Source organism: Scyliorhinus torazame, chromosome 10 (assembly GCF_047496885.1).
Source record: "Scyliorhinus torazame isolate Kashiwa2021f chromosome 10, sScyTor2.1, whole genome shotgun sequence".
Classification (NCBI taxonomy): domain Eukaryota; kingdom Metazoa; phylum Chordata; class Chondrichthyes; order Carcharhiniformes; family Scyliorhinidae; genus Scyliorhinus; species Scyliorhinus torazame.
Window position 1 is genome coordinate 33,690,791 of NC_092716.1, and position 23,578 is coordinate 33,714,368.

General features: G+C 48.0%; 1 protein-coding gene across 1 annotated transcript in view; it reads right to left on the reverse strand.

Annotated features, from left to right (window-relative positions):
- LOC140430450 (polycystin-1-like protein 2) overlaps window positions 1-23,578 on the reverse strand; it is a 228,784-nt gene that overhangs the window by 200,153 nt on the left and 5,053 nt on the right. The window contains exons 2-4 of the mRNA XM_072517932.1: window positions 2,722-2,886; window positions 1,541-1,723; window positions 664-774 (exon numbers count right to left, since the gene is read on the reverse strand). Coding sequence (XP_072374033.1) covers window positions 664-774; window positions 1,541-1,723; window positions 2,722-2,886 — 459 coding nt within the window. The remainder of the gene's footprint in view (window positions 1-663; window positions 775-1,540; window positions 1,724-2,721; window positions 2,887-23,578) is intronic.

Consider the following 23,578-nt stretch of genomic DNA (forward strand, 5'->3'; position numbering starts at 1 on the left):
TTCCTCTGGATACTCCGGTTTCCTCCCACAGTCCAAAATGTGCAAGTTATATGGATTGGCCATGCTAAATTGTCCCTTAGTGTCCAAGTGGTTATGTGGGGTTAGTGGGTTACAGGGTGGAGGGGTGGGCTTAATTAGGGTGCTCTTTCCAAAGTGCAGACTTGATGGGCGAATAGCCTCCTTCTTCTCTGTAAATTCTATGATTCTATGAAAAACATTGACATATAGTAGTTATTAGTCCAGAAAAGAATGTTCTTGCTATTGTTTAGGGTAACGATTCATTTGGAGGGAAGGAAGGAGATAAATAGAAATAGAGTACAGCATTTGTCAATGCTGGGTATGCATAGTTGGCGATTGTAAGCAGAGATTACTATTTATGCAATGCAGGCTATGAAATTGATGGTATTTTCATTGGGAACTTGCCAAAGATCATTAGCATTATTTACAGCATCTTCAGTGATCATTTTGTTCATGTCCTCGCACTGATGGAGGTCTTTTCCTGATTACAGTGGGTTTTGATCTACCAGCAAAGTCTAAATTTTTCCATGAAATCAGGAAAATAATTTCCTGGGTTATTATGCTAGTTCTACACAGTTTGGGGTTTAATGCTATTAATAGTTTGGAGAATGTTAACATTAGACATGTTGCCGTTGCGTGTCTCACCTTCTTTGCAATGATAGTCTATGACAAGGTAATTGCCCAGCCTTGGACAGAGATCTCCAAAGGATGTCTTATCGGCTGCAGCTTGGCAAGCCTGTAGCCCATGACACTGACCTAAACGATAAAATTCTGGGTTACATTTCCTCCTCAAATAAATATGGTTGTACAACAATTTTGAGGTGGAATATCACTAATCATTTTGGTTCCACACACAATAATATACCAGACTTAACCCTGATATTCCTGTACCACAATGTCATTGACGCAGACCGCAGGGCTAGTCACTTGACTATACTCTCAAATAGGGAATAGCTTTTTGAATAGGCGATCATGAAGAATGGAGGCAAAATCTCTTGAGAATGTGAAGCCTGAAAGAAGGAGACACATTGATGAGGTCAGCCATGATCATATTGAATGGTGGAGCAGGCTCGAGAGATTAGAGTGCCTACTCCTGCTCCTAGTTCTTATGTTCTAAGAAATAACTATTCTGTCTAATTCCACCTTACAGTTCTTGGTCTGTAGCTTTGTTGGTAACAGCACCTCAAGCACAAATCTGGTGTTCTTCATTAATAAGGGGTTTCTTGATTAATAAGGGAATCAGGGGTTATGGGGAGAAGACAGGAGAATGGGGATGAGAAACATATCAGTCAGGGTCGAATGGTGGAGCAGACTCAATGGACCAAATGGGTTGATTCGAGTCCTATACCTATGGTCTTATGATTCCAAGGGTATCAGTGCAGGCAAGTACAAACATCCAAAGTTTCCAACTTTAATTCTAAACAAACAGAAATAGCAGGTGGGAAAAAGAACAGAATAGGAAATTCTGAGTAAATTCTACATGTGGTAATTAACCTCTGGAGAGTTATCACAAAAGTGTTACCTGCCACTTTCTCTCTCACATCAACCCAGCTGCATTCTTCAGACTCAGTTGGAGCTACATTCTCCAAGGAACAGTAGGAGAGAGATTTACGACCGTAGAAACTGCTATTGATTTCAATCACCTTCCCAGACTGACACTGTAGTGTGGCATTAAAGTGATCACAGGCAAATGCTCGTTCAGACTCTAATACAAAGATAATACAACACAGGATAAATAACATTGTCACATCCTTTCAAAAACCAAAATGTCATGTTATTAGTAGCCGCTCCCACTACCCTGCTTATCACATCATGTTGCCTTCCCACCTTTCTCACTATATGGCACAAGAAGTAAAATCTATAGCATAACAAAAATGAAAAGTCTGAGGTTTACCCACCCCATCTTCTAATACTTCCAATAACTGGTTTAAAGAAGCTTGTTTGACCAGGAGCATTCAATTCCAGCCCATCCCCACTCCTCTGAGTGTCCGGACACTCGAATCTTCTGCAGATCTCTCTCTTAGCTCTCCAATATACTGAATTGCTAATGAATTCTAAGAAATGCTCATTGGGGCACGAATACTCTACCTCCGATTCTTCTCCTACAAACTCAGAATAAGTCCTCCCTCGAAGAGTCTGTCCTTGATGCACAGACACCTCCTCATTTTCATGAGCCGGTTTCAGCCGGGGATTGCAAGTTCCTATACAGATTCCTTTACCAAAATGGTGGATGGTGAACATCAAGCTCAGGCTGTGTGTCCACAGGTTGGAGGCTTTGGTGCCATTTTATGCCTGATAAACTGCGTGGCATTCATTGGATTTCTAGGCCTATGGGCCTCAAGTAAAAGTGAAAAACAACGAGTCCAACAGTAAAAGGAGCGTTTGTGACATAAATTAAGAGGTTCTGGAAGACATCCAGAAGATATGGGAGAAATAGAGATTTAAGTAGAATTATGGAAAGTGTGAATAAGGCACCATGTGTGAACTGAAAAGCAAATATCACAAGAAAAATTAGTATGCAGAAAAACATTGGAGCGCTATCAAAAAGATGGAGTGAAAGAAACTAAGAGACAACAACAGAAGGATATCATTTTGTCAGCATGCAGCATTGCGTTGCAGTAAACCAGTAATATTATGTCATGCTAGGTTATAAGTCCAGGAGCTACATTATTACTGAAGAAATGGGAAATACATCTCTCTTACCAAATTCACAAATGAAGTAAAATTCTTGTTTGCAGTTGTTTGCACTCATCCAGTGATACCCAGAGTTCTGGAGAATGTGAGAACAAGCCACTGATGGAGAGGACAGATGTTCTGGGGACCACTTACTGTATGTGACATTGGTACCATCCAGCCAGGCTAGGGTTTCTGTAGAGGAGACATTTATTGGCACAATTAGTACAAGTTTAAAGCATAAACTTAAGAATCAATAAGGTGCGGCGCTGGTGGGAAGGAGAAGGGGTAGAGTGGGTTAGGATGGAGGAGAAATCATGCAAGGGGTCTAGTTTGAGGGCGATGGTGATGGCAACGTTGCCAATGGCTCCGAGGAGGTATTCAAGCAGCCCGGTGGTGCAGCCCACAGTGAAGATATGGAATCAGTTGAGGAGGCATTTTAGGGTGGAAGGGATGTCGGAGCTAATGCCGCTGTGCGAGAATCATGAGTTTCAGCCAGGGGGAAAGTGTATACAGGAGGTGGAGGGAAGTGGGGCTGGTCAAGGTGAGGGATCTGTATTTGGAGGAAGGGTTCGCCAGTCTGGGGGAGCTAAGGGAGAGGGTAGAGCTGCCGAGGTGGAGTGAGTTCAGGTATTTGCAGGTTAGGGACTTTGCGAAAAGGTCTGGAGGGTGTTCCCTAGTTTGCCGCGATACATCCTGCTGGAGTGACTGCTGCTCCCGGATATGGTAGGGGAGGGAAGAATTGGGGATATATAAAAGTGGCTGGGGGAGCACGGAGGCGAGCGCGTGGTGAAGATCAAGGAGAAATGGGAAACGGTGTTGGGAGGGGAGTTCAATTGGGGAGTATGGAGTGAGGCAATGCGTAGGATAAAGAGATTGCAAGGATGAGCCTGATACAGTTTAAGGTGGTGCACAGGGTGCATATGACTCGGGCGAGAATGAGTGGGTTCTTTTAGGGGGTTGCAGATGAGTGTGAGAGGTGTGGGCAGGGGCCAGCGAATCACGCATACATGTTTAGGGGTTGCGAAAAATTGAGAAGATTCTGGGCGGGAATGTTCGTGGCCAGGATAGTGGAGGAGGGAGTGGAACCGAACCCTTTGATAGTGATATTTGGGGTTTCAGAGAAGCCGGGGCTCATGGAGAGGAGGGAGGCCGATGTCTTGGCCTTTGCCTCTCTGATTGCATGGCGGCGAATTTTGCTGGTGTGGCGGTTGGCATCGCCACCGGGTGTAGCGGCTTGGTTGGGTGACCTGTATGACTTCCTGCGATTAGAGAAGATAAAGTATGAGTAAAGGTGCTCAGCAGGGGGTTTGAGGAAAGGTGGGCGATGTTTGTGACCGTGCTTGAGGGGCTGTTCGTCGCTGGGGAGGGGTGAAGGATGAAAAAGGGGAAAAATCTGTAGACTGTATAGTTGATTGTTGGGAAGTATGCTTCCTGGGGTGTTTCTTCGCTGTAACCTGTTTTGATGCATGTTTGTAATAAAATACATTTAAAAAAAAAATAAACTGAAGAATCATAGAATCCCTACTGTGCAGAAGGAGGCCATTCGGCTCATCGAGTCTGCACCGACCCTCCAAAAGAACAGCCTGCCCCACACCCGTAACCCTGCCTAGCCTTGCCCACTTTGGGATAATTTAGAATGGCCAATCCACCTAACCTGCACATCTTTGGACTTTTAGATTTGTACAGATGTGAAAAGATAATGACATGCTTGAGGGGTTACGGCAAATGCCTTAGTATTGATCCACGGGTAAAAATGATAAAATAGAAATGATCAAGTAACAAATTATAAATTTTCATTTATTCTCATGTTCTTGTCCCTTTCTTCACTGCTCCATTTTGATAAAAGTGTTTCACAATTTTTGATGAACAAGCCCTTAGCCAAGGATTTCTGGCTTTAATTTCCACGTCCAGAGCATAATGGTAGAAACTGAAGGGAAAGGGGTCAGGGAGATCCACCAGGCGATAAGTGCCCCTGCCAGTGTTAACATTTAAATATTCAGAATTAATAAGAGCAGAAAGGGAAGCAGAGACAGACAATCTTTCTGATTGAAGCAATGATGTGTGATGGGAAAGAACCCCACCATGCACTGATGTAACAATGGAGCTACTGTTCAATTAGGGAAGAGAAGGAGGGATGTCCTTTCTGGCACAGCCTGTACCTCCACAGAGAAACAGTCCAAGCAAAGTGCCAGAAAGGCTTAAGATGGTGTCAATCATTCAGCCTAGGAGAAGAGCAGGAAGACATTTTACGATCGATAGTGCTGTTCATTGAATTCAATCTAATTTTTACACAACACCCTAAATCGTGAGTTGCCCTCACTGTCTGCCGAGGATTTTGAAATCGATTTATGGAAGATTGTCCTCCAATTTTACCCCTTTTGTAAATTTTGATATATTTGCAAACCATTTAATTGATGTTCGGAAAGCATGAAATTGAATCTGGCAGCAATGTGATTGGTTTCCAAAGGCTACACAATAATTCAGCTGTGAATGGTTTAACCAATCTGCGGCTCTGTTGCTGGAAGGTCTATCACAAAGATCCTGCCAAAAAATTCAAACTGTACTCCATGTATGCAGTGATTATTTGACCCAGCGACTCCCACAGCCAAATATTGCGCAAATTGTAGGGAAGGCAATGTAGGTAAAAGTTCTGCTCCTTCATTCCTGGCACACATGGGAAGCACATGTTGGGGAATGTGCAGGGGAGGGGTGGCAAAATCGGACAGCAAGTGCAAGGACTGTGATGCACAACTAACCCATGTCGAATCTTTCCAGCGCAGCTAGTGCACAAGCTTCATGCTTTCTGCATATTACCATGATTGCAATGTGTCGGCAGTATTAACTACGCTGTGTGCCTGAAACACGGAACCCATGCTGTGTGAGGCGAGCATCATTTAAAGCTAGCCCTGCACTAAATTTAAGCCAATTTGCACCGAACGGTAAGGTCCATTGAGGTTGCAGCAGGTACTGGAAGTAACTGGAGAAGAGTATCCGAACACAAAGAACTCAGAATGGTGGCACAATATGGCAGAGAGAGAGTTTCAAGCTTCTCCAATGCAACACTGGAGGCCTTGGTCCAGGCGGTGGACAGGAAGGGAGAGGTCCTCCATCCACAGGGGATAAGGTAGATCTCTACACAAACTTAGAAGGCGGAGAGAATAGATAGCTATTGTGTTCAACACTGGATGAAGTTGAATGACCTCATACAAGTAGTCAAAGTCAATGAATTCATCTTCAAATGCCATATCCTTACAACTGAACCGCTAGCCTCACACACTGTGCATTTCACCATCCCTACTTCAATAAACTGCCACCAATCTCTATCCGGCATAGCTCATACTTACATTCATAGTCTCACCTCATGTTCACGCACTTAGCACTGCAGCAAGCCTCCTACTCATATCAAACAGCTTGCACACATTGTCAGCTATTCAACCATGAGATGCACACCACATAAACGTATTGCGTCACACTCACTGACACAATTCCCTATATTACAATAGTGGCTATTTATTAGTTTATAGTTGTTTGACTCAGTCTATGAAAGAGTTTAAACATAACTCAGTTAAAAGCACAGTCAGAAATCCTCAGCAAAAGAGAAGAGAGAGACAGCATGCACGTTTCACATGCACGTACACAGATGCAAAGATCTTGAGAACAGGCTTTACCAGTCAGGGAACCATACATAAGCTGATAACATTGTACTTGCCTTTTGGAGAAACATGTTGTTTTGCTTCTCAATAAAATTTTCAGGACAAGGCGTCCAACAGCAAAACAGACAATAGTAATGTGATTCAAACACAGCAGATTTGTTACAAATTTAAATAAATAAGATTTAATGGGAACATCTTTGCGTCGAGACCTGAAGAAAGTTTCCCTCATGGTTGAGCCAACAACAGCAAAATCTACATTTTATACATTTGATTGCAGGTACAAAATTAGTTTGTTATTTGTTTGAATACCTAATTTTATTTTCTAAGCGGGTTTGAAATTTATATTTATAATATTTAGATGAATTAGTTTATCTTGAATTTACACTGTAATATTTAAAACATTACTGTAAGAGAATTCAAGGTTTAAGCTGACAATAAAGAATGACAAAGTTACCATTACAGACTCAGTCTTTAAGCTTCACAGACACTAACTTCTTTTAGAATTCTTAATTATACGATTCTAAATTCTGAGAGATTACTCACTAGTAGAGATAATTCTGCTGTAATGTACCATATGTTTAATTCTGAGATATCTTTGTTTAGTCTGAATACTCCTGGAAGGAAGGATATTTTATCTGAGGAACACATCACTAGCTAGCATAGTTGATCAAGCTCTTCTGATGATGATAACATTCATTTCAGCTGAAGTTATGAACTAACAATAATTTCAACTGAATACATTTACCTTGTTGGAGGGGATGGGGGAGCGGGTAAAGAGATCAGAACCCTAACATGGTAATATGTATCAATATTGATTCATGGAGGTGTTGAACATTTTGCAATTTGACCCCCATTTTCCATGGCCTGTTTGGCACACATCTGCTCTCAGTATGCTGAAAATGCAGTGAATAGGTTCAGAATCAGGTCATGGTTTGATGTACCAGGTTCCCCATCAGTTTCCAGCCTTGTTTGGGATTGCATGCCCATGCAACCCAAGCATCACCTGCACCAGAGGGGGAAGAAGACATTAGCCCGGTGAAGCAAGCTAAATGGTTCCCTAGCCAATAGAATTATGTGCCAGCTGTAGTCCAGGTTTCGATAACAACCCGGACTTGCTCAGGCTGGAGTTACAATGCAACCTCGGATCTGACTAATGTTACCAAATCCTAGTTTGCACATGCCAGTTAGGAGTCCATTGGTTTCAGGGAGGTTACTTGACCGCTTGGATGAGTTGGTTAAATCGGACATAGCGGACTCCAGTTGATTTTCCAGCAGGCCAGTAAACCAGGCACCCTCCCGGGTTCCTTCATTTCCCCCTGGCTATGCTTTTGGGGAAACCAAATTATGGCCATTGCCTTGGGCACAGTCAACCAAAGGATACCAGAGGCAGGTGGACAACAGGAAGGTAAATTTACTTTAAAACATTCTGTCAAGATATTTTAATACTACCAGGACCTTCTAGCTGTTAATCTACAACCACAGCCAGGAGGCTATGATCTCAGAGACCCAATATGCTGACCGCAAGACAGAGGAGCAGAACTTGGCCATTTAGCCCATTGAGTCTGCATCTTCATTCACCGAAGTCATGACTGATTTGATATGATAACCCTCAACTCCATTTTCCCGTCTTATCCCGTAATCCTTGATTCCCTTACTGATTAAAGATCTGTCGATCTCAACCTTGAAGCTACTTAACGACTCAGCGTCTATAACCCTCTGGGGTAAAGAATTCTACATATTCAATACTCTCTGAAAGAAGAAATTCCTGCTCATCTGTCTCAAATGGGCAACCCCCTACTCTGAGGTTATGCACTCTGGTTCTAGACTCTCCCAAAAGGGGACACAACCTCTCAGCATCCACCTTGTCAAGCTCCCTGGGAATCCTATACGTCTCAATAAGGTTGCCTCTCATTCTTCTAAATTTCAACGAGTACAGGCCCAACCTACTTAACCTCTCCTCAAAAGAAAATCCCTCCATACTTGGGATCAACCCAGCGAACCTTCTCTGGACTGCCTCCAATGCTAGTATATCTTTTCTTAGATAAGGGGACTAAAACTGTTCAGCATTCCAGGTCTGGGTCTAATCAATGCCTTGTATGGTTTTAGCAGGACTTCCCTATTTTTATACTCCATTTGCTTTGAAATAAAGGTCAACATTACATTTGCCTTCCCTATTATCCTGATAAAGTTGCACGCCAGCTTTTTGTGATTTCTGCACGAGGACCCCCAAATCTCTCTGTGCTGCTGCTTTCTGCAGTCTTTCTCCATTTAAATAATATTTAGCTCCTTTATTCTTCCTACCAAAGTGCAGAACTTCAAATTTTCCTTCATTATTTTTCATCTGCCGAGTCTTTGTCCACTCACTTAACCTGTTTATATCCCCCCTGTAGACTTTTCATGTCATCCTCGCTACTTGCCTCCCCATCTATATTTGTGTCATCCACAAACTTGGCAATAGTGCATTTACTTCCCTCATCCAAGTTAGTAATAAACATTGTAAATAATAGTGGCCCCAGCACTGATCATGGTGGCACAGTCACAGGTTGACACCCTGAAAATGTCCCTCTTATTGCAATTCTCTGTCTTCTATTAACTAGTCAATCTTCTATCCATGCTAATATACTATCCCCAATACCATGGACTTTTATCGTATTAAGTAGCCTTTTGTGTGGTACCTTATCGAACGCTTATTGCGTTCTTGAGAGCTCATATTTGCCCTTTTAATAGATGCAAACCACAGACAAGGACATGTTCTGTTTTTGGAATTCTCTTCATGCAAATGATTGGGAAGAGGAAAAATTCATGCAGCCTCTTTCTCTCAGGCACAACACACTGAGATATCTCTGAACTGGTGGAGGACTGAGTCCAGGCCAACAAAAGGTCACACTAATCATTGGACAAATAAAGAGCAAGGAAGAGTAACTGTAACTGCATTAATTATCACATGGACCTCTCACACACAAAAATACTAAATATCCATTGGGAGTGAAAGATCGTCAGAATACTGAAGTTCTTGTGTACTGTTTGGGAACTATTCATGGACAGAAAATTAGCTTAATTTAGCCCAGCTGTTATCTTTGTCTATAATCACACATGTTTCTAATCAGCTTTTGCCTAAGCACAGTGTGTACATATTGGTATACAGTTGAGTGAGAGTTGCTCTGGGACCTCAACATTGACTCCAGACCCATGAAGTTACATGGCATCAAGTAAAACCTGGGCAAGGAAACCTCCTGCTGATTACCACATACTGTCCCCAACCCCTTGGCTTATGAATCAGTACTCCATGTTGAATACCCATTCGAAGAAACACCAAGGCTGGCAATCACACAGATTATACTCTGGGTGAGAACTTCAATGTCCATCACCAAGAGTGGCTCGGTAAAGTACACCACAGACCCAGCTGGCCAGGTCCTAAAGGACATAGCGAATAGATTGGGTCTGCGGCAGATGATAAGGGAACCTCCAAGGGGGAAGAATCTACTTGACTTCATTCTCACCAATCTACCTGTCGCAGATGCATTTGACCATGAGAGTTTTGGTAAGAATGACCACCACACAGTCCTTGTGGAGATGAAGTCCCACCTTCACACTGAGGACCATCTCCATCAGATGTGTAGCACTACCACTGTGCTAAATGGGATAGATCTGAAACAGACTCAAGACAGGGCATCCATCAGACACTGTGGGCCATCAGCAGCAGCAGAATTGAATACAACCACCAGCTGTAACCTCATGAACTATGTAATAATGCAAAGCAATATGACGATTGAATAAATCACAATGGTGATGTATTAACAAAGGAAAACTTTATATAGACAGAACCACACAACTCCAACACAGGTCTAGTCCAGCCAATTCCAGGGTACAGTCTGATGATCCCCCAGTCTGTGCCCTGGCAACCGATTGGTTCAGGTTCGCACGCTCCATCCCCATAGGTTCTGGGCGAGTCTTGTGCCCTGCGATGGATCACCCCAGAAAGGGACCACACGATCACATTCCCTCCCCCTTTAAATTCCCTTACAATACACAATAAAAATCTATGAAATACAAAAATGTACAGTCAACAGAATTCTCAGCAAGGGCGCCAATGGACAAAGTCCAGAAGGCCAGTTTATCTGGGGACTTCCAGACTCTTGCAGAGTGCTGCAGCTCTGCAGCCTCTTCTCCATATTTGAGGTACCAGAGTCCACAACAACGGCAAGCAAATTTACAAATTCTGCAGGTAAGCCAGCACTGACGCTCTCTTCTGTGGACACATGAGACCCCTTGGGAAACCCTTGGTTCTACCACCACTGACTCTGTGGCTAGTGCACTGGTAACTACTACTCGTTCCACATGCCTCACTGTGGGGGCATCAGCTTCCCACCTTCTCAAATGATCTACATTCTTCCACACTTCGCATCCCAGAAGGTCGATGACATAAGGCACTGGGCCAGGCCATGCAATAACCTTCCCGACCCAAGCTTGTCCCAATCCGAAATTTTGGATGAAAACTAAATCCACTACTTTAAACAACCTGTCTCCCTTGGCTGAGACTGGTACTTCTTTTTAAAAAAATGTTTTTATTCTCCATTTTCACATTTTCCTTCAAAATTTACACCCCACCAACAGGCAACAAACGGTAACAAATACAAAGTCAATACCCTTAACATCAACAACGATCCCATTCTCCCTCCATCCCACCCAACTGTCAATATATGCCTCAAATAAAACAAACCCTCCCACGGTGGGAGAAAAAAAAACAAAAGCGAAAAAGAAAAAGGAGTCCGGAATCGCCCATGGCCACCATTAACCGATAGAGTCCCCCACCGACAACACTCAATACCATCCAACCTCCAAAAGAGTACCGTAAATCACACCCAAGAGTTGTAAACCCCCCCCTCCCCAACTCCTCCCCCTCCACTTCCTCTTGTAAAACTCCTCCCCCCCAACCTCTGTTCCTTCCCCCCCAACTTCCACCCCGTCTAGACCACTCGGATCCTGTTCTGTCAGGGTCCGATGGCCGCAGCCCCTCCCCCCACCTCACTCCCATTCACTGGCCGGCTTAAACCGGCCAGCGCGGAGGGCCCCGCCCGAGTCCCTTTCCCCCTTGCCCGGCCCCAGGAAAAACCCAGAAGTCCCCTTTTAGCACACAAACCCAGCATATCCACCTATACCCCAAAGAGCCCTCATTTCGACTGAAAGTCCTATTTCTTCCCTTGTCCAAATATACACAACGTTGGCTCCTATAGCCCATACACCAGCACACAGTGAAACAAAAAAGAAAGAAATAGAGTCATGAGGCTACATTGGTACATGACCATTTCTCAATTCTGCCACAGTCCTTCTGCCTTCGCAAACTCCTCCGCTGCTTCTGCCATCCCGAAATTCACACTGTACCTACAGAAGCACAGAGTCACTACTCTTGGCGGCTCACTCGCCTTTGGTACAGGCCTCCACGACCGATATGCCCGATCCAGCTCATATCGGGAGGGATTCTCCCCCTCCCCCAATAGTTTCGCCAACATCGTGGCAAAATACTCAGTCGGCTTCAGTCCTTCAACTCCTTCAGGCAGCCTCACAATCCTCAAATTCTGTCGCCTGGATCTGTTTTCCAGGTCTTCCATTTTGCCTCGCAGATCCTTGTTGATCTCCATCACCTTCCGCATCTCCTTCCCCATCGAGGCAAGTTGAACACTGTGCTGCAGTACTGTCTCTTCCACTTCCTTCAGCGCCTCCCCTTGCTCCCGCACCTCCGCCACTGCACTCGCCACCGCTGTCCTCACCGGGGTAATCGCCTCCTCCACCAGCACTTTCAAAATCGCCGCCATCTCCTTCCTCATTGCCTCCATATGTTTCGTAAACTGCTTTTCGAATTCCACGGCCATCACCTTAGTTATTTCTTCAGCTGCAAGCAATGCGGCCTCCCCTCACGCTCCAGCCTCCATTTTCTTGACTGACCCCGCGGTGACCTTTTCACTCCCCGACGGACTTTCAGCTGCTTTTTTCACGGCCGTTTTTTTGCCGGTCTTCGATATTTCCCTTCTTTGTGCTGTCTCCCGACTTTCACTGCCTTCGCTGGCCCTAAGACTGGGCGTTAACCCCCGACAATGTCGTTCCTGAACAGGGGCCCTCCAACGCACAGCTGTCTCCCGCCCGCCGTCACCGGAAGTCCTAAAGAGAGGGAATCCTTTTGGCAGTGTTCGCTTCACCAATCTGCCCCAAAACATAGAACATAGAACATAGAACAATACAGCGCAGTACAGGCCCTTCGGCCCACGATGTTGCACCGAAACAAAAGCCACCTAACCTACACTATGCCATTATCATCCATATGTTTATCCAATAAACTTTTAAATGCCCTCAATGTTGGCGAGTTCACTACTGTAGCAGGTAGGGCATTCCACGGCCTCACTACTCTTTGCGTAAAGAACCTACCTCTGACCTCTGTCCTGTATCTATTACCCCTCAGTTTAAAGTTATGTCCCCTCGTGCCAGCCACATCCATCCGCGGGAGAAGGCTCTCACTGTCCACCCTATCCAACCCCCTGATCATTTTGTATGCCTCTATTAAGTCTCCTCTTAACCTTCTTCTCTCCAACGAAAACAACCTCAAGTCCATCAGCCTTCCCTCATAAGATTTTCCCTCCATACCAGGCAACATCCTGGTAAATCTCCTCTGCACCCGCTCCAAAGCCTCCACGTCCTTCCTATAATGTGGTGACCAGAACTGTACGCAATACTCCAAATGCGGCCGTACCAGAGTTCTGTACAGCTGCAACATGACCTCCCGACTCCGGAACTCAATCCCTCTACCAATAAAGGCCAACACTCCATAGGCCTTCTTCACAACCCTATCAACCTGGGTGGCAACTTTCAGGGATCTATGTACATGGACACCTATATCCCTCTGCTCATCCACACTTTCAAGAACTTTACCATTAGCCAAATATTCCGCATTCCTGTTATTCCTTCCAAAGTGAATCACCTCACACTTCTCTACATTAAACTCCATTTGCCACCTCTCAGCCCAGCTCTGCAGCTTATCTATATCCCTCTGTAACCTGCTACATCCTTCCACACTATCGACAACACCACCGACTTTAGTATCGTCTGCAAATTTACTCACCCACCCTTCTGCGCCTTCCTCTAGGTCATTGATAAAAATGACAAACAGCAACGGCCCCAGAACAGATCCTTGTGGTACTCCACTTGTGACTGTACTCCATTCTGAACATTTCCCATCAACCACCACCCTCTGTCTTCTTTCAGCTAGCCAATTTCTGATCCACATCTCTAAATCACCTTCAATCCCCAGCCTCCGTATTTTTTGCAATAGCCTACCGTGGGGAACTTTATCAAACGCTTTGCTGAAATCCATATACACCACATCAACTGCTCTACCCTCGTCTACCTGTTCAGTCACCTTCTCAAAGAACTCAATAAGGTTTGTGAGGCATGACCTACCCTTCACAAAGCCATGCTGACTATCCCTGATCATATTATTCCTATCTAGATGATTATAAATCTTGTCTCTTATAAGACATCTGTGGAAACTCCTGAAAAAGGTCTGTGGGTCCGTTCCAGATGGGAACTGCTGAATGCGCGACCTACTCCTTCATGGCCACCACCGGAAGCCTCGTCCCCGCTTCTTCAATGGCCTTGGTGAGATCTTTTTACAGTTGTTCCCTCTGCTGCTAGAATTCACCTTTAATAAAGGCCCTCAAGTCAGCTTGAAGCCTTTAAGGTTGCCCTCCCCCCCCGCCTGCATGCTGGAAGAGGCTTTTGTCTTTCCTGCAGCTCCAGCCAAATCTTTTACTGTTTCTGCCGGGTCTGGTAACCAAGATAATGTGTTGGGTACTCTGACACACAGACGAACCAATACGGTTGCGAATGGTACAACGCAGTTTTATTTCATTGAACTATAAACATAGTAAACTCTGGTATTCAGCACATGGTGAACCTCTGAGTGGCTGGCAATGAGATCTGTGCCCTGAGCTCCCTTCTGCTCCAGTGCCCAGGAAGTGTCATGTTCCCGGCTTTGTACTGTGTATGCTCTTGTCCGAGATTGGCTGTCGTGTTGTGTGTGTTGATTGGTCCGTTGATCTGTCCATCATTATGTGTGTGTGTATGTGCTGTGATGTTCACCTGAATATCATGACATCCCCCCTTTTTTTACAGGATTATGTGCCTACATGGTTACAAATAGAGATGTGTACTGAGTGTAGCTAAATGTGTGTGTATGCAATATTTACAGCATGTACATGGGGTTTAACTATATACAAAGGGGCGATGTCGGGTGTGACTTAACAACGAGGTTGTACCATAAACAACGAACGGGGAAACGTTGAACGATAAAGCGAATTCCTGTAATGATAAGAACACAAACATATTAACAAAGTGGTTGCATGAGTCCAAAGTATAAACAGTCTCATACGTCCAGTCTAGTAGGTGGGCGATGAATTCAGGTTGACCGCCTCAAGGGTGGGTCTGGAACCACGGGCTGAGGAACGGGCCTGGCCACGGGCGACGACGGAAGGGGCATGGTAGCAGGCAGCTCCACGAAGTCGAAATCAGGAACAACAGGAGGGCACGGTGTCGGTGTAAGGTCTCGTAGCGAGCGTGGGAGCAGGCGAAGAGCCCGGCGATTGCGCCGACGAACGGATCCATCAGGCATGCGAACCAGGAACGAGCGGGGAGCCAAGCGTCAGAGAACTTCGGCAGGTGCTGACCAGCCACCTTCTGGTAGGTGGATGCGGACTTCGTCTCCAGGGGCCAGGGCGGGAAGATCAGTTGCCCGTGTGTCATATGACCTCTTCTGGCGACCACGCTGCAGTTGCATCCTGTGCAGTACCGGAGCATGGTCGATCGTGGGTGTCAGAATGGAAGGTACAGTAGTCCTGAGGGCGCGACCCATCAGCAGCTGGGCTGGTGAGAGACCAGTGGCTAGTGGGGCCGAGCGATAGGCCAGCAGGGCGAGGCAGAAATCCGTTCCGGCAGCAGCAGCCTTACAGAGGAGCTGCTTGACAATGTGCACGCCCTTCTCCGCCTTTCCGTTGGACTGGTGGTGCAGAGGGTTGGACGTCACGTGTGTGAAGCCATACGAGGCAGCAAACGATAACAATTCCTGGCTGCCAAAACAGGGCCCATTGTCGAACATGACAGTCATCGGAATGCCGTGGCGAGCGAAGGTGTCTTTGCAGGCCCTTATGACAGCGGACGACGTCAAATCGTGCAGGCGTATGACCTCTGGATAGTTGGCGAAGTCGTCAATGACGATGACATAGTCCCTGCCGAGCGCGTGAAAGAGGTCCACACCCACCTTCGCCCAGGGGGACGTCACCAGCTCATGGGGCAGAAGCATTTCAGGAGGTTGCGCTGGCTGAAACCTTTGGCAGGTGGGGCAGTTGAGCACCATATTGGCAATATCATCACTGATGCCCGGCCAGTATACCGTCTCTCGGGCCCTCCTTCTGCACTTCTCGACCCCCAGGTGGCCTTCGTGTTGTTGGTCGAGAACCAGCTTGTGCATACTGTGCGGAATCACAAGCCGGTCCAGCTTCAGAAGGACACCATCAATGACGGCCAAGTCGTCTCGGACATTGTAGAATTGCGGGCACTGCCCTTTGAGCCACCCTCCCGTCATGTGGCGTATCACACGTTGTAGAAGGGGGTCGGCCGCAGTCTCTCTGCGAATGCGGGCCAGACTGGAGTCGTCAGCTGGCAGATTTGCCGATGTGAAGGCCACCTGTGCCTCGACCTGACATACGCACCCCTCCGAATCTGGCAGTCTGCTCACTGCTCTGGATAGGGCATCCGCAATGATAAGGTCCTTCCCTGGGGTGTAGACCAGTTGGAAGTCATACCTCCTAAGTTTAAGTAGGATGCGCTGGAGGCGAGGGGTCATCTCGTTCAGGTCCTTGTTTATGATGCTGACCAGGGGGCGGGGGTCAGTTTCAACCGTGAACCGGGGAAGACCATATACATAATCATGGAACTTGTCTAAACCGGTTAGCAAGCCCAGGCACTCCTTTTCGATCTGCACGTAGCGCTGTTCTGTGGGGGTCATGGCCCGCGAGGCATAGGCGACCGGGGCCCATGACACAGTGTCATCCCGCTGCAGGAGCACTGCCCCAATGCCGGACTGGCTGGCATCAGTCGAGATTTTAGTAGCACGTGACGTGTCGAAAAACGCCAGTACCGGTGCAGTGGTGAGCTTGAGTTTGAGCTCCTCCCATTCCTGCTGGTGCGTGTGCTGCCACTGGAACTCTGTGGACATCTTGACGAGGTGGCGCAGAGCTGTTGTGTGGGAGACAAGGTTGGGAATGAACTTCCCCAGGAAGTTGACCATGCCTAGGAAGCGTAGTACTGCTTTCTTGTCTGCCGGCTGCAGCATGGCTGTGATGGTGCTGACCTTGTCTGCATCCGGACGGACCCCTGACCTGGAAATGTGGTCCCCCAGGAACTTCAGCTCGGTCTGGCCGAAAGAACACTTGGCTCGGTTGAGGCGCAGGCCATTGTCACGTATGCGAGCAAAGACGCGTTGGAGACGATAGATGTGCTCCTGTGGTGTGGTGGACCAGATGATGACGTTGTCCACATAGACGCCTTCGATGCCTTCCATCATCTGCTCCATGATCCTGTGAAAGACCTCGGATGCCGAGATGATGCCAAATGTCATTCGGTTGTCGCAGAACCTGCCGAAAGGGGTGTTGAAAGTGCACACCTTTCGGCTGGACGGATCCAGTTGGATCTGCCCAAAGACCTTAGAGGCATCCAATATTGTAAATATTTTCGCCTGGGCCATTTCACTCGTGATCTCTTCCCGTTTGGGTATGGGGTAATGTTCCCTCATGATATTGTTTTTGAGGTATTTTGGATCAATACAGATCCGGAGCTCGCCGGAGGGCTTCTTGACACACACCATGGAGCTGACCCATGGCGTGGGCTCCGTGACCGTGGATAGGACCCCTTGGTCCTGGTGATCCTGCAGCTGCAGCTTGAGGCGGTTTTTGAGTGGTGCAGGGACCCTGCGAGGTGCGTGAATGACCTGTGTGGCGTCTGGTTTGAGCTGAATTCTATAGGTGTATGGCAGTGTTCCCATGCCCACGAATGCCTCCTGGTTGTGGGCGAGGAGCGATTGGAGCTGTGCGTTAAACTCTGCATCCGGGAAGTCTGACGTTCCATCTGGAGAGAGCAAGTGGACTCGTTGTACGAGGTGGAGAGCCTTGCATGCCTGTGCGCCTAGCAGGGAGTCCTTCGATGAGCCGACTATCCTGAATGAGAGTGTGGCCGTGTGTGTGTTGTGTGTCACCTGGAGCTGGCAAGATCCCATAGCCGGGATAACGTTCCCGTTGTAGTCAACCATCCTGCACCGGGACGGCCGAATTGATGGTCTGACCTTCATGGCGTAGAAGGCTGACAATGCTATGAGGTTGGCAGAGGCGCCAGTGTCCAGGCGGAAAGTTATTGGTGATCGGTTGACCGTCAGTGTGGCACACCATTCATCACCCGGATTGACCGTGTTAACTCGGTTCCCATCAATGACCGCATCACGGAAGGCGTCTCGATCATCTGTGTCACCGGTCTGGATGTCGTCTGGGCAAGATTCATAATGGGGAGGCTGAATGGTCCGCACGTCCCTGCGAGGTTGTCGGGGTTGTGGAAGATTGACAGGTTGAGCTGCTCGACAGTAAGCAGCGTAGTGGCCCACCTTGCCACAGCGTAGGCATTGTCGGGTTCTTGCGGGACATTTAAATGTGCAGCTCCACAGTTGCCGCATGTCGTGACGTCATGACATTCGTTGCGCCACTGCGCATGCGCAGTTCGGTCTTGCGTCGGGCGCGCCTTCGCATCACGTCCCTCAGTGTTGCCGTAGGTTTTGGCGCGCACAAGCGCGGGAGGCCTCGAAAAGCGTGCAAAATGGCTGACGTCGTCCAGGCCGCGGGCCGGGAGGAACTCGATCGCCTGGACCCGTTCGGCATCGTGGAGCACCTGGCTCGCCGATCCGGCTGCATAGGACCCCCGCCGCGCCGATTCGGTCACCTGAAATTGTGCATAGCGGCTAGTCGCGTTTTCGTGCAGGACACAGGCTTTGATTGCGGAGGCTAAGGTGAGGCCTTTTATTTTCAAAAGCTGATGGCGTAGGGTGCCCGAGGCGACCCCAAAAACGATCTGGTCCCGAATCATGGAGTCTGAGGTGGTGTCGTAACCGCAGGACTGCGCGAGGATGCGGAGATGGGTAAGGAATCACTAAAAGAGCTCATCCTTACCTTGCAGGCGCTGCTGGAAGACATACCTCTCGAAACTCTCGTTGTCCTCGACGTTGAAGTGTTGGTCAAGCTTGAGAAGGACCGTCTTGTATTTGGATTTGTCCTCGCCTTCCGCGAACACCAGGGAGTTGTAGATATGGATGGCGTGCTGCCCTGCGGTGGTGAGGAGGATGGCGATCTTTCTGGTGTCCGAGGCGCTCTCTCTTTCGTTGGCTTTCAGAAAGAGCTGGAAGCGCTGCTTGAACAGCTTCCAATTTACGCCGAGGTTCCCAGCAACTTGCAGCGGCTGCGGTGTGTTGACGGTGTCCATGGCGCAGGATGGCAGATTTGTGGGTAGGTGTCGATTTACTCCTGGTATCATGATGTGTTGGGTACTCTGACACATAGACGAACCAACACGGTTGCGAATGGTACAACGTAGTTTTATTTCATTGAACTATAAACATAGTAAACTCTGGTATTCAGCACATGGTGAACCTCTGAGTGGCTGGCAATGAGGTCTGTGCCCTGAGCTCTCTCCTCCTCCAGTGCCCAGGAAGTGTCGTGTTCCCTGCTTTGTACTGTGTATGCTCTTGTCCGTGATTGGCTGTCGTGTTGTGTGTGTTGATTGGTCCGTTGATCTGTCCATCATAATGTGTGTATGTATGTGCTGTGATGTTCACCTGAATATCATGACACAAGAGACATACCATTCCTGGGGGAAAGTACCCCTCCAACATTCACCTACGTCTTTTCATCAAAATTCCACCCCGTATTGATTAAAAAAGAGCTCTTTTCTGTAAACTTGGGCAGGAGCTGCCTTGTGTGTGACCACTTACTCCATGGTCCACACCGTAAGTGAGTCGTGGTACTTCTTCTGTGCTTGATTAGCCTCCACCATCTCCATCACATTTGGGAAAACGAGGTCACGGTATCGACCCATCAACAACTTGGCCAGAGTAACCCCGGTGGTAGCAGGTGCGGCCTTGTCGTATGAGAGTAAAATATTGTCTAAATGAAGCAGCAGAGGTCAGTTGGACTGTGTCCTCATTGAGGCTTTAAAGGTTTGTACTGCTCTTTCTACCAACCCATGGGAAGCGGGGTGGTAGGGGGCCGTCCGTATGTGCTGAATACCATTAGATTTGAAAAGGGTTGAAACTCTTTGGCTGTTGAAGTGATGCTATCATCAAAACGATAACCTCTGGGCTTTCACAAAGAGACATCCAGATGTGAAATGTTAACTCTGTTTTCTCTCCACAGATGCTGTCAGACCTGCTGAGATTGTCCAAAGTTTTCTGTTTTTGTTTCAGATTCCAGCATCCGCAGTAATTTATTTTCACCTCTGGGTGTGAATAAATGTTGCACTATCAAAAGATCCCAGTCTTCACAGCTAATTTAATTCCAACTCAACAATAAGGGCCTGACTTTCTCTGACTTATCAAAATGCCAGTCTGTTAGAACCATACTTTTCACCTTCTATAAAACTGAGTCCCTGTCAGTCCATGCCTTGATATGCGGCGTCAAAATGGGCAGAGTGTTGAGAATATTCAGAACCAGGACTATCCCGAAAAGCAGCTCGCCACGGCACAGTGTGGCCGAGAGAAGCCGGGAGACCCCGCTCCCGGGACCTACCCAGCTCACAACGCCTCATGAGATCTAACGCGATCTCTTGAGGCTTAGTGATGTAAATCCCGCCCGTTATGGGTGTAATCACTTCAAGGAAAATCTGCATGTTAAACTGAGTCAGCTAATCTCACTTTAATGTGCAGATCCTTGAAGTACCTGAGGCCGTTGGGATCTATACCCTTTGCCTCGGAGACCTCGGCCGAGATCCGTTCAATACTAGTCTCCACAAATGGGGACTAGAAGGAATGGCACTCTTGGGGGTCTCCTAATTGATCAGAGACCCCCAGGTGCATGCCCTGCAGGCAGGGTGTCACCCTATCTCTGCTGCTGCCACCCTGGCACAGCCAGCCTGGCACCTTGGCACTGTCACGTGGGTGCCAGCCTGGCACTGCTCAGGTGTCCAGGTCGCACTGCCAGGTGGCACTTCCAGGATACCAGATCAGCATTGCGGAAACACTCCCGCCCACTGTCTCTGGAAGTGGAAGCAAGCTTAGAGCATCAGCATTTGAGATCTGTGCACCTGGTTTGTGTTGAAAAGTATATTTCCCCGCAGCCAACAGTAATGCCCATCTTTTACTCAGGCCGATGAAATTGGCAGAATCGATTCATCCTTGCGGAAAAGCCCAAGTAACAGTTTATGGTCTGAGATGATAATGAAGTGGCAGCCACAAGCATATTGGTGGAATTTCTTGGCTGCATGTATAACTGCCAAACTTTATCCATCTGTGAATACTTCCATTAGGCAAAAGTGGAGCTGGGAGTGGTGCCACGTCAGATGGGGATGAAGTGCGGTATGCATGGGAGGTGAGTGAGAGTGGGCATTTGAGGGACAGCGGAGCTACGGGGGGATTATGGGGGAGGGGAGTGACGCATGACAGGTGCTGTGACCCTGCCAGGTGTGTGGAAGTGAGATCACCGTGGGGGTGTAAATGCTGTGTTAAGGGGGAGGCATGACGCTGGCTGCATGAAAAAGGTCAGTCATTTTCTTACGTCACTGAAGTCCTGTCCTCTTTGGGAGTGAGCTGGCGCTGGCAATTGTGGCCACAGCCTCCCAGGTGGGGTTGGTCACTTTGCTGGATGGACATCTGCCCAATCATGGGGAGAAGGGTTCTCACCTCTGCTCGGCCCCATCAAGACGTTTGGTGAGGGGCTCCTTCCCCCCCCCCCCTCGGATTGGACTTGGGACAAGTGCTGGGGGTTATTTAAATGGTGAACCCCACTGATTTCAGAGATCAAATTTTCCCGGGTTGAGCGTATCAGAGGCAAGCCACCATGAGTGCGTCATGATTCGTGTGGAGGAAAATAAATTGTTGAAAAGGTTGAATATATGGTGCGTTTTCCCGCCGTCAACATCGGCAGAATTCTCCCTGGTTTTCTCACTGGAATCAACACTTTGAAAAAAATATCATGCTTATGTTTTCCATTATTCCAATTAAATTATTTATTTAACTTAAAAACTCAAACTTGTCAGTTGACAAATGACTACCTAGTGACTATCCTCCTTGGGCAGAAGAGAGCAACAATGTAGATGGGAGTTCTTTTTTGAAAGATATCATTCATGCAAATGAAATCTGTGAACCAAGTAAAGCTACATGGCAGACTCAATGATCTGCTTTCTGAACCAGTCAGGGCACTGTTACTAATTGACCAACCGATCGGGCTGGCTAACAATACCAGGAGCTGTGGCTGTCACTGGAGGTTTAGATTCTTCCCATTCATCTCTAACTTCATACTTGTGACAGTAAAAGGTTATTATTATTATTATTGTATTATAAACCTAAAGCCTTAACAAGCAGTGAACCTAGTATTCAAAGGTGGGTGAGGGGAACTGATGTGTGGAGTGGCACGGAAGCACATGGTTAGCACTCTGGCTTCACAGCTCCATGGTCCCCCGGGTTCGATTCTCGGCTTGGGCCACTGTCTGTGCGGAGCCTGCACGTTCTCCCCGTGTCTGCGTGGGTTTTCTCTGGGCGCTCTGGTTTCCTCCCACAGTCCAAAGATGTGCAGGTTAGGTGGATTGGCCATGCTAAATTGCCCTTAGTATCCAAAATGTTAGATGGGGTTACTGGGTTACGAGGATAGGGTGGGGTGTGGGCCTGGGTAGGGTGCTCTTTGCAAGAGCCGGTGCAGACTCGATGGGCTGAATGGCCTCCTTCTGCATGATAAATTCTATGATACTATGATTCTACGTTTCTATAATTCTATGATTCTATGAGTGGAGGGGATTGTGGGTTTGCCTGGAAATGCAACAGGTGCATGCAGAATTTTCTCAAAAGTAACAGTCAAAACTAAGAACCAAGAGATCAGGGGCGAGATTCTCCGATCCCCCGCCGGGTCGGAGAATCACCGGGGGCTGGCGTGAATCCCGCCCCCGGAGGTTGCCGAATTCTCCAGCACCGGATATTCGGCGGGGGCGGGAATCGCGCCGCGCCGGTTGGCGGGCCCCCCCTGCGATTCTCCGGCCCGGATGGGCCGAAGTCCTGCTGCTAAAATGCCTGTCCCGCCGGCGTAGATTAAACCACCTGCCTTACCGGCGGGACAAGGTGGCGCAGGCGGGCTCTGGGGTTCTGGGGGGGGGCGCGGGGCGATCTGGCCCCGGGGGGTGCCCCCACGGTGGCCTGGCCCGCGATCGGGGCCCACCGATCCGCGGGCGGGCCTGTGCCGTGAGGGCACTCTTTTCCTTCCGCCTTCGCCACAGTCTCCACCATGGCGGAGGCGGAAGAGACTCCCTCCACTGCGCATGCGCAGGAATGCTGTCAGCGGCAGCTAACGCTCCCGCGCATGCGCCGCCCGGAGATGTCATTTCTGCGCCAGCTGGTGGGGCACCAAAGGCCTTTTCCGCCAGCTGGCGGGGCGGAAATTAGTCCGCCGTGGGCCTAGCCCCTTTAGGTTGGGGCTCGGCCCCCCAAGATGAGGAGCATTCCGCACCTTTGGGGCGGCGCGATGCCCGACTGATTTGCGCCGTTTTGGGTGCCAGTCGGCGGACATCGCGCCGATACCGGAGAATTTCGCCCCAGATCACTCCTAAACTCACAAGTATTTGCAAATTGAAGGACAGAATAATATTTCAGATCCAGGTTTGTATGGCCTAAGACTGAAATGCTCAGGATCGAAGTTCAGTCAGAAATGTCCCTACACTGAAACCATTAAAAAACTTGCAAATGTACCTGGTGTTTCATCACCTTTTAGACACACTGCAGCAACTCACCAAGCTTACTTTAACAGCCCCAGGGCCTCTATCACTGAGAATGATAAAGGCAGTAGCTCCTAGTTTTCCTCCATGTCACACATCATTCTGACTTGGATATGTATTTGCCAATCTTTCATCGATGTGCAATCCTCTACCATCATGATGGCACTGCAACCACAAGG